This window comes from Saccopteryx leptura, chromosome 7 (genome assembly GCF_036850995.1).
Source record: "Saccopteryx leptura isolate mSacLep1 chromosome 7, mSacLep1_pri_phased_curated, whole genome shotgun sequence".
In the NCBI taxonomy this organism is placed as follows: Eukaryota; Metazoa; Chordata; class Mammalia; order Chiroptera; family Emballonuridae; genus Saccopteryx; species Saccopteryx leptura.
The window spans coordinates 24846921-24862024 of record NC_089509.1 but is presented as its reverse complement, the minus strand read 5'-3'; the positions used below and the strand labels follow the sequence as shown (position 1 = coordinate 24862024).

Below are 15104 nucleotides of genomic sequence, written 5' to 3'. Positions count from 1 at the left end.
CATTTACAAAAGTAATTTCTATTTTAATTAAAGTAATGCAATTAGCTGGCCTTCCTGCATCAAGATACATTTGGCATATTTTAGAGTTTAATTTTTGGTATTGAATTTTAAAAACGCTAATTGTGCCAGTTAATTAAACAGTGGCATTATGCAGTGTAAAGAAGATTAGGAGCATCAGTTGTTTATGTTTGTAATCTTTCTTCTGCAGGACCCAAAAATGAGTTGTTTCTTTTTTATGGGAAAGGACGCCCAGGAATCGTTAGAGGAATGGACTTGAATACCAAGATAGCGGATGAATACATGATCCCCATAGAAAATCTGGTAAACCCGCGTGCTTTAGATTTTCATGCGGAAACCAATTATATCTATTTTGCTGACACCACCAGTTTCCTAATTGGCCGGCAGAAGCTTGATGGCACAGAGCGAGAAACCATCCTGAAAGATGGTAAGTGACACTGTGTAACATTAATGTTAAACTACCTAGAGATAAAGCGCTTTAAAGGGATGAATCTAGTGTATGTCAAACTTTCACCAGAACCCAAGTTGCTGTTGAATTAAAAGTATTTGTTAATTTAATTTTCTTCAGTAATATTTTTCCTACATATTTTCACATACTAGCATATTTAGACTAGTATAAAATTGAACTTGCAATTGTCCACTACATTTTAAATATCACAGGAATTAAACTGAGCTATTTATTCACTTTCATGGAAAAACACAGATTTGCAATGATATGTTTATAGTCCTATACGGCAGAGCATAAGATTTTAACAGGACATCAGAGATTTTGTAGTATTTGCTTCTCACTAGAATATTGTTCATGTTACTCAAAGTGTATTAAAAATGTTAATACCTCATTGTCATCATAATTCCTGCATATTTTCTCTTACTTTATAAATCATTATAATTTACTTCTTTGAAGTTGCCCTTGAAATCCTAGTATCTGTAGAGAAACTGTAGTTGTTTATGCCTATTATTATTTATAGACATGTATTTATAAGTAACCATATACATGCAATCATATATGAATATATTTTATAATTGTCAGGAGATTTCATTAATTAGGTGGCTTGGAAAAACTAATCAATTAATAAAATAATATAACCTTGGTATAAGTAGAAAAGATCTTTAATAATTAAGCAAACCAAACTTTTGACTGGCTGCTAGTCATATTAGAATGGCTAACTAATGATTCTGGACATCAGTTTCCTCATATTTATAGTCTGCTTCCTTCTTAAATGTTTTAGAAATCCTTGATTTAAGGAACAATAATTGTAACCTATTTTATCAAAGACATTGTGCTAGCTATTATAATCGATAAAGAGGATTTTAGGAAATGGCTACTGCCTTCAAGGAATTCATAATCTATTTCTTGAGATAATATAAGCACACAAAGGTGTAAAGGGTTTGAAGTATTAATAAGTTTAAAGATGGCCCAAGGAAATATATGATTAATGAAGAACATCCCTGTAAGAAGAGCCCACAGGAAGGAAGAGACATCTTTATGTGGGTATTCTCAGGGAACTTTTGTAGAGGAGCTGGTATTTTGACTAGATTTTGAAAGATGAATGTTAAGGAGGAGGGGAGGATATTGCAAGAAAACAAAACACAGCAAAACTAAACTAAACAAAAGTACATTCTCCAGAAAGAGGATGAAGGGAACATTAAGTGGATTACTACAGGAGGTTTGTTTACAGGTAATAGTGACAGAGTAGGTGTAAAAAAGTGAAATGGTGGCTAAATGAAAGACCTCAAATGGAAGTGAAGGGTCTTAGATAAAAATTCTGAAGGAATAAGAGACTACTAGTAAGTACTTTTAAGACAAAGAATAATGTCAATCAGAGATATTTTAGGAGACTCACTCTGGTAGTGGTATGCTGAATGAATCACACAGAAGGAGAGAAAATAAAAGCAGAAAGGCAGATTAGCATTATTTATAGCATGCCTGGTAATAAATGGTGGTCTCCTTTCTTTTAGAGGAAATAAGGGTGGCATAAAAAGATTTTTTGTTTATGTCAGGTTCACTTTAAATCAAACCTTTAATGATAAAAAGTACAGTTTCACAAGTGACAATTGAAGTACTAAAATAAAAAAAAATCTGTTTTTGTCTCTTTTTGTCCAATTAGAGTTAAGATTTTTACTTTAAATTGGACGTGGCACAGGCAGTCTGCCTACTTTTCTCTGTGATGTGATATCAGATAATAGGGACTTGACAATTTTAGGACAATGGACTTGCACATTCTAAGTAGGAGATAAATTTAGATTGCTCTAATTTTGACCTAGACATTTTCAAGAGGCACTAAAATATAATATAGTGGATTCTTGGTTTCTTTTTAAAAAGTGTCAGTTCCAGTGTTGAGCCTAGCTAATAATCCTAACTTTGACAACCACATCTTACCACTGACATGGGTGGTTTTTTGCATTCCGTCAGAGCAACAGAGATTACCTCTAATAGCTGCTTGACTTCCAGGCATATTTGTAGAGTTTTGAATTAGTAATATAAAGGTTATAAAAACATTTTGTAGATTTTTACATCTGAAAAATGTTAACATTTTGATATTTCTATGCAAAGGACATTAATCTATTTTTATTAGTTTATCTTTTTTTCTTACTGGTAAAACAGTGGTGGGATTTAGGCAGTTCACACTAGTTCAGCAGAACCGGTACCTAATTTTTTGTTGAGTTTGTTGAACCAGTTGTTAAAATTCCATTGGTAATCAGGGTTCTCTCTAGGGTGGGTGCGTCGGCAGCTGCCCAATGCGGAAATCACAAATTTACATTTCTTACTCTATTTTTAACGTTCATCTGCGCAACTGCATTTCTAAATGCCAGTAGTAATGTTCATTCTGTCCATACGTGAGAAAAGGTAAAAAATTTGACGGAACTATACTTGTAATATTTATTTATTTATTTCATAAAACTCATTATACATTTGCTGAAATACTACATTTTAATTCCCTTGTGTTTGTTACTTCAGTAAACAAACATAAAAAGTGCCAACCAGGGTGTGACAAACTGTCATTTGTTTCATCTTTGTGTTATGCCCAAAATTCCCAAGATATTATGAGATGATCCACAGCCTAGACATTAACATAATCTAATTTTGTATACCTCTTTTATTGTTCTTATTTAAGTATTAAATGCATGAAATAATAAACTACCTTTCGGTATATTGTTTTTTTAATACTTAAAACAGTAATTAGAGCAAAGAATTGGTCATTAAATTATTTGAATCCCACCACTGCAGTAAGGAGAATAACAACAGACATTATGATACAACATTAACATATCAAAACAGAACTTACATTTGGCAGATGATAACTTGTGATTCTTAGAATCAGAAAAACCAACTTCTCTATGTATTTACTCATTTAGCTTGAGTGTCTACAATCCAGCCTGAAGACTGAGAGGCAATACTAGATTTGACAAATGATTCTTCAAAGTTTGGTAGAAATTTTCAGCCTTAGTATAGTTTGAAGTACAAGGCTATAAAAATATTGTTTGTAAATAACTATCTTGGACATCTGTGTAAGCTCAAGTCTTTTTATAGTGGATAGAAACACAACAATATTTCAGTAAGAAAACAATTTCCATTTATGCTTTGACTTTTATTTTGTTTTGTCTAGAGGTTTATTGAAAATCTCCTAAAGAGATACTATAATCTTTGTGGAATCTTGTGAGGAAAATAGGAATTAAGTAAATGAGAAAAGAAAATTGTCCATTTAAGGTTCTTACATGTATTTCAACAATTACTGAGATAATCTATGAAATCAAAATATATTAGTGATTTAATAAAAATAGACTTCTATAGGAGCAAAACATTTACTAATCTATATATTTTTACCTTCTAGAATTTTTGCCCAATTTTTTATAAAATTCATACTTTATTTTTTTAATTACTTGATTTATTTCTTTGTGCGGTTAATAAATATTTATTAAATACCACCTCTGGGCCAGGTGTTGTTCTAGGTGATAGGAATGCTGAAGTAAACAAGGTCAAGGTTTATATTTAGCTTATATCCAAATAGTGGGAGGCAGATAAATAAACACATAAATGAACAGATAATGGTACATGCTATAAAGAAAATAAAGTAGGATACTATGGTACAAAGTAATAAAAATATCAACAGAAGGGAAATTTATTCTAAGTGATCAAGGAATTTAAATTAGCCATTCTTGCCAAGTATAATTGTTACTCTCTAAAAGAACAAGACAGATTCTCTTTATAAGATTCAGTTCACTTTTATCTCATTGGGTGTCTCGTCCAAGATCCATTATTCATTGTAGTATGAATTATAAATTTTATCAGAAGGGGAAAAACATAAAAACAATAACTCACTATTTTATTTATTACACATGTATTCTATTAGTGCAGCACTTGTTTTTAAAATGTTTAAATTAAATTTTCAGGGATACATATATCCAAAAAGAAAGCTAGTAAAAATAACTTCATATTTTTTCATATCTTTAAAAGTACACTCAAAGAATTTTTTTCTGAGTTGAAAGTTATTAATGCCTGCAGCTACAACAGAAAAACTGTAGTTTCAGTAGACATAATGAAAATGGAGACTTGAGATCACCCAGTTCGTGGTGATTTGTTACAATAGCCACAGGAACTAACATAAAGCCTGTGCTGTTAACCATGTTGCTGTACTGGCTTTATGGACTCCTTAGGGTAGGTGTAACCTGATTGGGATCTGGAGTTGGTCCACGTTTCCAGACCTCAGAGTCTTCTTTAACTGGAGGTATTTTACAGGAGAAAACTGAGTATCTTTGGATAGGATGAAAGATATGCCTTTTTTTTTTTTTTTTTAAGGAAGTATAACCAGGAGGTAGGGGAAGCAGTGTTTGTATGCCAAACATATTCTCCAAGTAGCATGTTTGAAATTAGTTGACTGATATACAAAGAGTAGTGCCATATTTATACAATTGCTTGTCCAGCATCTATTCTAAAGGGTAAAGCCCTGTTCTTCTGCTACGTTCCATCCCCAGCATTTCCTTATTCCCCTCATAGTTTTAAAATCCAATAGTTTCTCCAATCATGTGTTGAAACCCAGGCACAAATTGCTATTTGATAATTCATCATTGTAATACTTAGAACCCTCACTATTACTATACTACTGCCCACACATATAATCACCAATTTAAGATGAACTTTAACTCCAGAAACATTTCCAGACCTCTATCCAGATTTAGGACAGCCACTCACAACAGATTACAGAATATAATCTGTTCCCAAGTGACACCAACTTTAATGTAATACCATTTTCTGAACCTATCGATAACCATTTGTTCTAGTATTTCGATGAACTTCCCTATGTATAACTCACTAGGAATTTCTAGTGTTTCACAAAGATCGAGTGTTACAGTGATAAAACAAACATGATGAGCTATCACTAATGACTTAGGTTAGAAAGTTCCCGTGAACTGTAGTGATTATGCCTTGCAAAGCATTTTAAAATTAAGAACAAGTTTTACTCTGCTGTTTGATTACAGGTGAATATCAATATTGCTTTTCTGACTTTAACTTGAACTTTATCATAAAGAAAATTTTAAGACTCTGAGAGATGTAGACTCTGACTAACCATTAAAGAAAATAATGAATACATTTGTCATTCATGAGACATGTCCTAATTAAAACTGTTGAGAAGAGATTTGTGTTTTCAGCTCTTGAAAATCTAATGGCTATTGTCCTGCTGAGTAGCAAGGTTATACAGCTTATTTGCATGTGCTGACTCTTGTTGACTATCAATGAGATGTTTTCCTGGAATTTACTGGAAATTTGAATCTTAAAAACATGGGTTCAATTTTATGATGAGTTTATAAATAGATATTTCTCATAATTTTTGGTATTTCTCATAAGATATTTAAAAAAGACTTTAAGCTTATGTATGTCTTTTTGTCTGAAATGGTTACAGTAATATCAGAAGATTGAAATCTGGGTTCTGAAATATATTATTTCATAAAAATGGAATTAACCATGTAGCTGATAGATTTTAATAAACATAAATACAACTTTTTTCTATTTATTTTCATCCAACATATATATATATATATATATATATATATATATATATATATATATATATATGTACGTTTATATACACTGACATACACAGCATATTATATACACACATACAGACATTCTCACACACTAGTTCAGGATAACTCCAGAAACTTCCATAAAATATTTTATTATGTTAATGTTAAACTGCTCATAAGGTAAAAAGAGACAATATGAAAATAGTTGGATTCCCCAAAGTACCACTGAAACATTTTTACAAATATAATTGCTATATTAAATAAATATTCTGATTGGTAAAATTTTTTGTACACTTTATACAAATTGTCAGTTTTCAAAATGAATTAAAATAAAGGAAATACCCAGTTGCTTAATTTTTCTTAGCATTATGTACTTTTAATTTTCAGAATTCACTTGGTAATACTTTACTCACCAAGGATTAGTATTATAAACATTGACTATAATTGTTCTGTTCAAAATTAATACAAATTTTTGATTTAAAAAAGCTTGAAAAATTATTTTTGGTTGACATTGCTGTTGGTATTCTTTATTTTAATTTTTTTTTTTTTAGTGACACTGGTTAACAAAATTATACAGGTTTCAGGTGTACAATACTACAACCCATGTCTGTACACACTGTATCGTGTGTTCACACCCTAAGTCAATCTCTGTCCATCATGATTTATTTACCTTATACCTTCCCCCACCTCCACCCTCCACAATGACCTGACTGGTTTTTGTTTCCTTGAGTTTTTCTTTTTTTTTGCTCAATGCCTCCAGGCCCCTCACCGAGCCCCCCTCCCACAACTATCACCTATCTATCCATAAGTCTGTCTCTATTTTATATGTTAGTTCACTTTGTTTATTAGATTCCACATATGATTAAAATCATGTGGTATTTAGTCTTCTCTGACTGACTTATTTTACATAGGATAATACTCTCCAGGTCCTTCCATGACTTTGCAAAAGATAAAATTTTCAACTTTTTTTAAGACTGAGTAGTATTCCATTGTGTAACTGTAACACAACCTTCTTATCCACTCATCTATTGATGGGCACTTGAGCTGCTTCCAAATCTGGTTATGGTAAATTATGCTGCAATGAATTTAGGGGTGCATATGTTCTCTCAAACTAGTGTTTTGGGTTTCTTTGGGTATATTCCCACTAGTGAAATTATTGGGTCATAAGGCAGTTTCACTTGTGAATTTTTGAGGTAACTCCATACTACTTTTTACAGTGGCTGCACCAGTCTACATTCTCACCAAAAGTACACAAGGGTTCCCTTTTCTCCATACCCTGCGAACACTTGTTGTTCATTGATATATTGATGATGACCTTCAGTCATCAAGTGTGAGGTGATATCTCATTATAGTTTTATTGTTATTTATCCGATATTAATGATGTTGAGCATTTTTTCCTATGTCTATTGGAATTCTGTATGTCTTCTTTGGAGAAGTGTCTCTTCAGATCCTTTGCCCACTTTTTAATTGGGCAAAAATTTTTAATTGGGCAACCACTTTTTTTTGGTGTTGAGTTTTAAAGTTCTTTATAAAGTTTTGATATTAAGGCCTTATCAGATATATTGATAAATATCTTCTTCCATTGTCTTTTCATTTGTTGATTGTTTACAAAAACATTTTGGTTTGATGTAGTACCATTTGTTTATTTTTATCTTTTGTATTGTCTTTATCAAGTTTTTGAATTAGGATAATGCTGGCCTCATAAAATGAATTTGAGAGTTTTACCTCCTCTTAAATTTCTGGAATAGTTTGAGAAGGATAGGTGTTAGTTCTTCTTTGAATATTGCATAAAATGAGCCTGTGAAGCCATCCAGTCTAGGACTTCTGTTTGCTGGGAGTATTTTTATTACTGTTTCAATACCACTAGTTGTAACCCCTCTATTCAAATTCTCTAATTCTTTCTGATTTAGTTTTGGAAATTCTTTTTCTAGGAATTTATACATTTCATCCAGTTTGTTCAAGTTCTTGACATACAATTGTGCATAATATTTTTCTACAATGGTTTGTATTTCTTTGGTATTAGTTGTTACTTTTTCTGTTGCATTTCTGATTTTCTTTATTTCAGTTTTTATCTCTCTCTTTTTTTTAACTTTGTTAACAGTATTTCAATCATGTTTATCTTTTTAAAGAACTAGCTCTTGGTTTAATTGATCTTCTGTATTTTTTAAAGATTCTATTTAATTTATTTCTGCTATAATCCTTATTATTTTCTTATTTATCTTTACTTCAGGCTTTGTTTTTCTTTTTAAAGTTTTTTTATGTTTTATTGTTTAAGTTTTTTCTTGTTTGTTTGTTTCTTGATATAGGCCTTTAATGCTATGAATTTCCCTCTTAAGACTGCTTTGGCTGAGTTCCATAGATTTTTGAGTTGTGTTCTCATTTCCATTTGTATCAATCTATATTTTGATTTCTTCTTTGATCTTATTGTTAATCCCTTCATTGTTTAGTAACATGGTATTTAGTATCCATATCTTCCTGTGTTTTCCAGTTTTTTTCTTGTGATTGATTGTTTTGTTTAATATCATTATGGACAGGGAAGATGCTTGATATGATTTCAGTCTTCTTAGATTTATTGAGACATGTTTTGTGTCTTAACATGTAGTCTATGCTAGAAAATGTTCATGTGCAATTGAAAATAATATGTATTCTGCTACTTTGAAATGAAATGCTCAGAAAATAACAATTAAATCCATTTGATCGAGTGGGTCATTTAAGGCTGCCATTTTCTTATTGACTATCTGTCTGGAAAATCTATCCACTGAGGTCAATGAGGTGTTAAAAAATCCCCTACTATGACTGTACTACTGTCAGTTTATCCCTTTATGAACATCAAGATTTGCTTTACATATTGAAGTACTTCCATATTGTGTACATAAAGGTTTGCAAGGTTATATTCTTTTGTTGTATTATGCCCTTTATAAATATGTAATGTCCTTCTGTGTTTCTTACTTTAGCCTTTGTTTTAAAGTCCATTTTGTCAGCTCCAAGTATAGTATATATTCCATCTTTTATTTTCCTTTTCATCTTCATGAAATATTATTTTTCCTTCCCTTTACTTTTAGTCTATGTATATTTTTGTTTTGTGGTGAGACTCTTTTAGACAACATATATGTGGGTCTTGTTTTCTTATCCACTCAGCTTGCCCATGTCTTTTGATTAAAGCATGTAAGCCATTTACACATAAAGTACTTATTAATAGATACATATTTTTGCAGTTTTATTATTTTAACTACAGTGATACCTTGAGATATGAATTTAATTCATTCTGTAACCAATCTCGTCAGTCAACTCTTATATCAAACTGCCAATACTGGACCCATGCACCAAAGTGCCTACTAGTGGCAGCTTCACGAATCGCAACTCGTTTCTCCGAATTTCTCTCGGATCTTGAACAAAAATATGGACTGAGTTGCAGCTTATATCTTAAAGAATTTGTATGTTGGTCTGTGCATATCTGAAGGTACCACTGTATGTTATTCTGTTTCCTGCTTTTCCTCCTCCTTGTTCTTTTGGCAGGTCCTGTCATATTTGTTGTAATACTATTTTGGTAGTAACAAACTACTGCAGCTTTTTCTTGTTTGGAAGTTGTTTATTTCTCCTTCAATTTTAAATGATAACCTTTCTGGGCGTAGCAGTTTGGTTGTAGGTTCCTGCTTTTTATCAATTTGAATAATTCAGGACAATCCCTTCTGGCCTGAAATGTTTCTACTATAAAATCAACTGACAGTCTTATGAGCCCTCCCTTGTAGTTAACTAGCTGCTTTTCTCTTTCTGCTTTTAAGATTCCCTTTTTGTGTTTAACCTTTGCATTTTAATTATGATGAGTTTCTGTATGGGCATTTTTGGGTCCGTCTTGCTTGAGACTTTCAGTGCTTCTATTTTTTTCATAAATAAATTTTTATTAATTTTAATGGGGTGACATTAATAAATCAGGGTACTTATATTCAAAGAAAACATGTCCAGGTTATCTTGTCATTCAATTATGTTGCATACCCATCACCCAAAGTCATATTGTCCTCTGAAATCTTCTATCGAGTTTTCTTTGTGCCCCTCCCCCTCCTCCTTCCCCTCTCCTTCCTTCTCTCCCCCCCCTTAACCACCACACTCTTGTCAATGTCTCTTAGTCTTGTTTTTATGTCCCACTAATGTATGGAATCATGCAGTTTTTGTTTTTTTCTGATTTACTTATTTCACTCCGTATAATGTTATCAAGATCCCAACATTTTGTTGTAAGTGATCTGATGTCATCATTTCTTATGGCTGAATAGTATACCATGGTGTATATGTGCCACATCTTCTTTATCCAGTCTTCTATTATTTTTTTACAGTAATTAAAGCCTTTAAGCAAACTCTTGGCCAATACAGCAAGAATCCATAAAAGAGTAGTGTCCTTAACATGTTCAGCAAGTCCAAGTTGACACCAACACCCTTCCAAATCCCTGCAAATGCAACCCAACCCCAGTTCAGTCCCTTAGGATCTGTCACAAGGAGTCCAGGAGAAGTCCACATCCAAGAAAAGTCCACATAGTACTGGAATTGTTGTCAAAATTCTATACTTTGAAGCTCACATCCAAGTCCCAATGACCGCCGCTTCTAGCTGGTAATGATTCAGGTAGAATGGAAAAACCATCTGCAGCATATGCAGAAATGGAGCTTCTGTTCTCTTCTGCCTGGAGAGATGAGACCAGGGTGCTTTTCCCTGGAGCTCTGCAACTGTGATGTGGTAAAGAGAACCTTGGGATACACTAAGCTGGGTGGCAAAGGTAAATTCATAATAGAAGTTGGCAAAGGAGGATAGAGAGCTCTAAATTAGGAGTAGGTCCCAGCCTGAAATATGAGTGGGGCATTGAGGTAGGAGGAATAAAGAAAACACTATATATTAAACAAAGTAGCAGAAAATAGGACTATCAACACCCAAAACAGAGATCCTTGAAGGAAGAATAAAAAACCTGACTATTCAGGCAAGACATAGTTAAGTGGCCCTTGTGCAAATGAGATCAGTTTACCTGCTTCTTGGAATAAATACCCTAGGCTCATCCACAGTGTTGTAGATGGGGCCTACAACCCTGGGCACCTTTAGCCTTCAGTAGCAAACCTCAGCATTCTGGGCAAGGTTAGGTCATAGGTGGCTGGAGCAGGGCTGGAAGAGACTGAACTCTCCCTTAGAGGAGCAAGGGGGAAGCCTATCTTCCAGTGGCCCTTTTTTCCTCACAGCAAAGGCATGTAAGCCTGGCAGGGTTTAGCTCACTGACCTTCCTATTCACTATTGAAGCAGGACCCAGATGGAATCCTATGAGACCCCTTTGGGGCATTGGAGCCTTTAAGGGCGTATCCTAAAAGTTGGTAGTTCACCTGATTGGGCTTTTTCTGCCTCTTGGTACCTTAAAAGCCATGCTCAGAAGATCTTGCTGAGGGGTTTGAGGATCCCCATCCACCTATATAAACCTTTTCCATATATCTGGAGCTATTTGGAAAGAGACAAAACAGTGTTATTAGCTGGATCAAATAAAAGAAAGTAGAAGTTTACAGGAGAAAAAGACTTGGCATCTCCTGTTCATCGGCATTCAAAAGAAATTTAAATTTTTTTAAGTAAAAAGCATGATATGGTAGAACCGTAGGAGTTCCAGGATATGACTTCCACATTTTAATTTTTTTTTTCCATGGTATTTTTCTTTATGCTTTTTTTCCCCATTTTTTTAAATTAAATTTAATGCAGTGACATTGATAAATCAGGGTACATATGTTGAGAGAAAACATCTCCAGATTATTTTGACATTTGATTATGCTGTATACCCCTCACCAAAAGTCAAATTGTCTTCTGTCACCATCTATCTGGTTGTATTTGTGCCACTCCCCTCCCCCACCCCCTCTCTCCTTCCTCACCCAATCCCCCCTCCCCCCACCCCCGCACCCCAGTTGCCATCACATTCTTGTTCATGTCTCTGAGTCTCATTTTTATGTCCCATCTATGTATGGATTCATATAGTTCTTAGTTTTTTCTGATTTACTTATTTCACTCTGTATAATGTTATCAAGGTCCATCCATGTTATTGTAAATGATCCGATGTCATCATTTCTTATGGCTGAGTAGTATTCCATTGTATATATGTACCAAAGCTTTTTAATCCACTCGTCCTCTTATGGACACTTGGGCTGTTTCCAGATCTTCACTATTGTGAATAATGCTGCCACAAACATAGGAGTGCATTTTTCTTTTTGGAGCCGTTATATGGTGTTCTTGGGGTATATTCCTAAAAGTGGGATAGCTGGGTCAAAAGGCAGTTCGATTTTCAAGTTTTTGAGAAATCTCCATACTGTTTTCCACAGTGGCTGTACCAGTCTGCATTCCCACCAGCAGTGCAGGAGGGTTCCCTTTTCTCCACATACTCGCCAGCACTTATTCTGTGTTGTTTTGCTGATGAGCGCCATTCTGGCTGGTGTGAGGTGATATCTCATTGTGGATTTAATTTGCATTTCTCTAATGATTGGTGATGTTGAGCATTTTTTCATATGCCTATTGGCCATCTGTATGTCCTCTTTGGAGAAGTGTCTATTCATTTCTTTTGCCCATTTTTTGATTGGATTGTTTGTCTTCCTGGTGTTGAGATTTACAAGTTTTTTATAAATTTTGGTTATTAACCACTTATTAGATGTATTGTGAAATATGTTCTCCCATTGTGTAGTTTGTCTTTTTATTCTGTTCTTATTGTCTTTAGCTGTGCAAAATCTTTTTAGTTTGATATACTCCCATTTGTTTATCCTGTCTTTAATTTTATTTCCCCATGGAAATAAATCAGCAAATATATTGCTCTGAGAGATGTCAGAGAGCTTACTGCCTATGTTTTCTTCTAAGATGCTTATGGTTTCACGGCTTACATTTAAGTCTTTTATCCATTTTGAGTATATTTTTGTGAGTGGTGTAAGCTAGTAATCTAGTTTCATTTTTTTTGCAGGTAGCTGTCCAATTTTCCCAACACCATTTGTTAAAGAGGCTGTCTTTACTCCATTGTATTATATTTCCTTACCTCCTTTGTCAAATATCAGTTGTCCATAAAGCGGTGGGTTTATCTCTGTTCTGTTCCATTGATCTATAGACCTGTTCTTATGCCAGTACCAGGCTGTTTTGAGTACAGTGGCCTTGTAGTATAACTTGATATCAGGAAGTGTGATACCTCCCACTTTATTCTGCTCTTTTAAGATAGCTGAGGCTATTCGTGTTCTTTTTTGGTTCCATATAAATTTTTGGAATATGTGGTCTATATCTTTGAAGTATGTCATTGGTATTTTAATTGGTATTGCATTGAAATTATAGATTGCTTTGGGTAATATAGACATTTTAATGATGTTTATTCTTTCTAACCATGAGCACGGTATATGCTTCCACGTTTTTGTATCTTCCTTGATTTCTTTTATCAATGTTTTATAATTTTTGAAGTACAAGTCTTTAGTCTCCTTGGTTAAATTTACTCCTTGGTACTTTATTTTTTTGGTTGTAATAGTGAAGGGGATTGATTCCTTAATTTCTCTTTCTGACTGTTCATTGTTGGCATATAAAAATGCCTCTGATTTCTGAGTATTAATTTTATATCCTGCCACTTTGCTGAATTCATTTATCAGGTCCAGTAGTTTTTTACTGAGACTTTAGAGTTTTCTATATACAATATCATATCATCTGCATATAATGATAGTTTTACTTCTTCTTTTCCAACTTGAATGCCTTTTATTTCTTCTTCTTGTCTGATTGCTGTGGCTAGGACTTCCAGGACTATGTTAAATAAGAGTGGTGAAAGGGGGCACCCCTGCCTTGTTCCTTATCTTAAGCGTATTGCTTTTAATTTTTGCCCATTTAGGTATGTTCCCTGTATTCCCACTTTGCCGAGTTTTGATCATGAATGGGTGCTGAATTTTATCAAATGCTTTTTCTGTATCTATTGAAATTATCATGTATTTTTTCTCCTTCTTTTTGTTTATGTGGTGAATCACATTGATTGATTTACAAATATTGTACCAGCCTTGCCTCCCCAGAATAAATCCCACTTGATCATGGTGTATTATTTTTTCCATATATTGTTGAATCCGGTTTGCTAATATTTTGTTGAGGATTTTAGCATCTATATTCATCAGAGATATTGGCCTATAATTTTATTTCTTTGTGTTGTCTTTGCCTGGTTTTGGAATCAGAATTATGCTTGCCTCATAAAAGGAGCTTGGAAGTCTTCCTTCCACTTGAATTTTTTGAAATAGCTTGAGAAGGATAGGAGTTAGTTCTTTGAATATTTGGTAGAATTCAGTTGTGAAGCCATCAGGCCCTGGAGTTTTCTTTGTTGAGAGTCTTTTGATAACTGTTTCGATCTCATTTGGTGTAATTGGTCTGTTTAGGTTTTCAGATTCTTCCAGATTGATTTTTGGAAGATTGTATGTTTCAACAAATTTGTCCATTTCATCTAGGTTGTCTAGTTTTTTGGCAAACAGTTCTTCATAGTATTTTCTTACAATATTTTGTATTTCTGTTGTATCAGTTGTTATTTCTCCACTCTCATTTCTAATTTTATTTATTTTAGTCTTCACTCTCTTTTTCCAAGTGAGTGTAGTTAAAGGTTCATTGATCTTGTTTACCTTTTCTAAGAACCAGCTCCTAGTTTCATTGATCCTCTGTATTGTTTCTTTAGTCTCTATGTCATTTATTTCTGCTCTGATCTTTATTATTTCCTTCCTTCTACTACATCTGGGCTTTACTTGCTGTTCTTTTTCTAGTACTTTTAGATGCAGGGTTAAGTTGTTTATTTGAGCTTTTTCTAGTTTCTTAAAATGTGCCTGTAGTGCTATGAACTTCCCTCTCAATACTGCTTTTGCTGTGTCCCATATATTTTGAGTTGTTGTATGCTCATTGTCATTCATTTTTAGGAATTTTTTATTTCTTCTTTGATCTCATTCTTAAACCATTCATTATTTAACAACCTGCTATTTAATTTCCATATGTTTGAGAATTTTTGAGCTTTTCTGTTGTGGTTGATTTCTAGTTTCATGCTGTTGTGATCGGAGAAAGTGCTTGATATGATTTC

General features: G+C 33.4%; 1 protein-coding gene across 1 annotated transcript in view; it reads left to right on the top strand.

The window, feature by feature from the left end:
- The window catches only part of LRP1B (LDL receptor related protein 1B), a 2108848-nt gene that overhangs the window by 1176540 nt on the left and 917204 nt on the right, over nt 1–15104 (top strand). The window contains exon 11 of the mRNA XM_066345498.1: nt 209–445. Within this exon, the coding sequence (XP_066201595.1) occupies nt 209–445 (237 nt within the window). The remainder of the gene's footprint in view (nt 1–208; nt 446–15104) is intronic.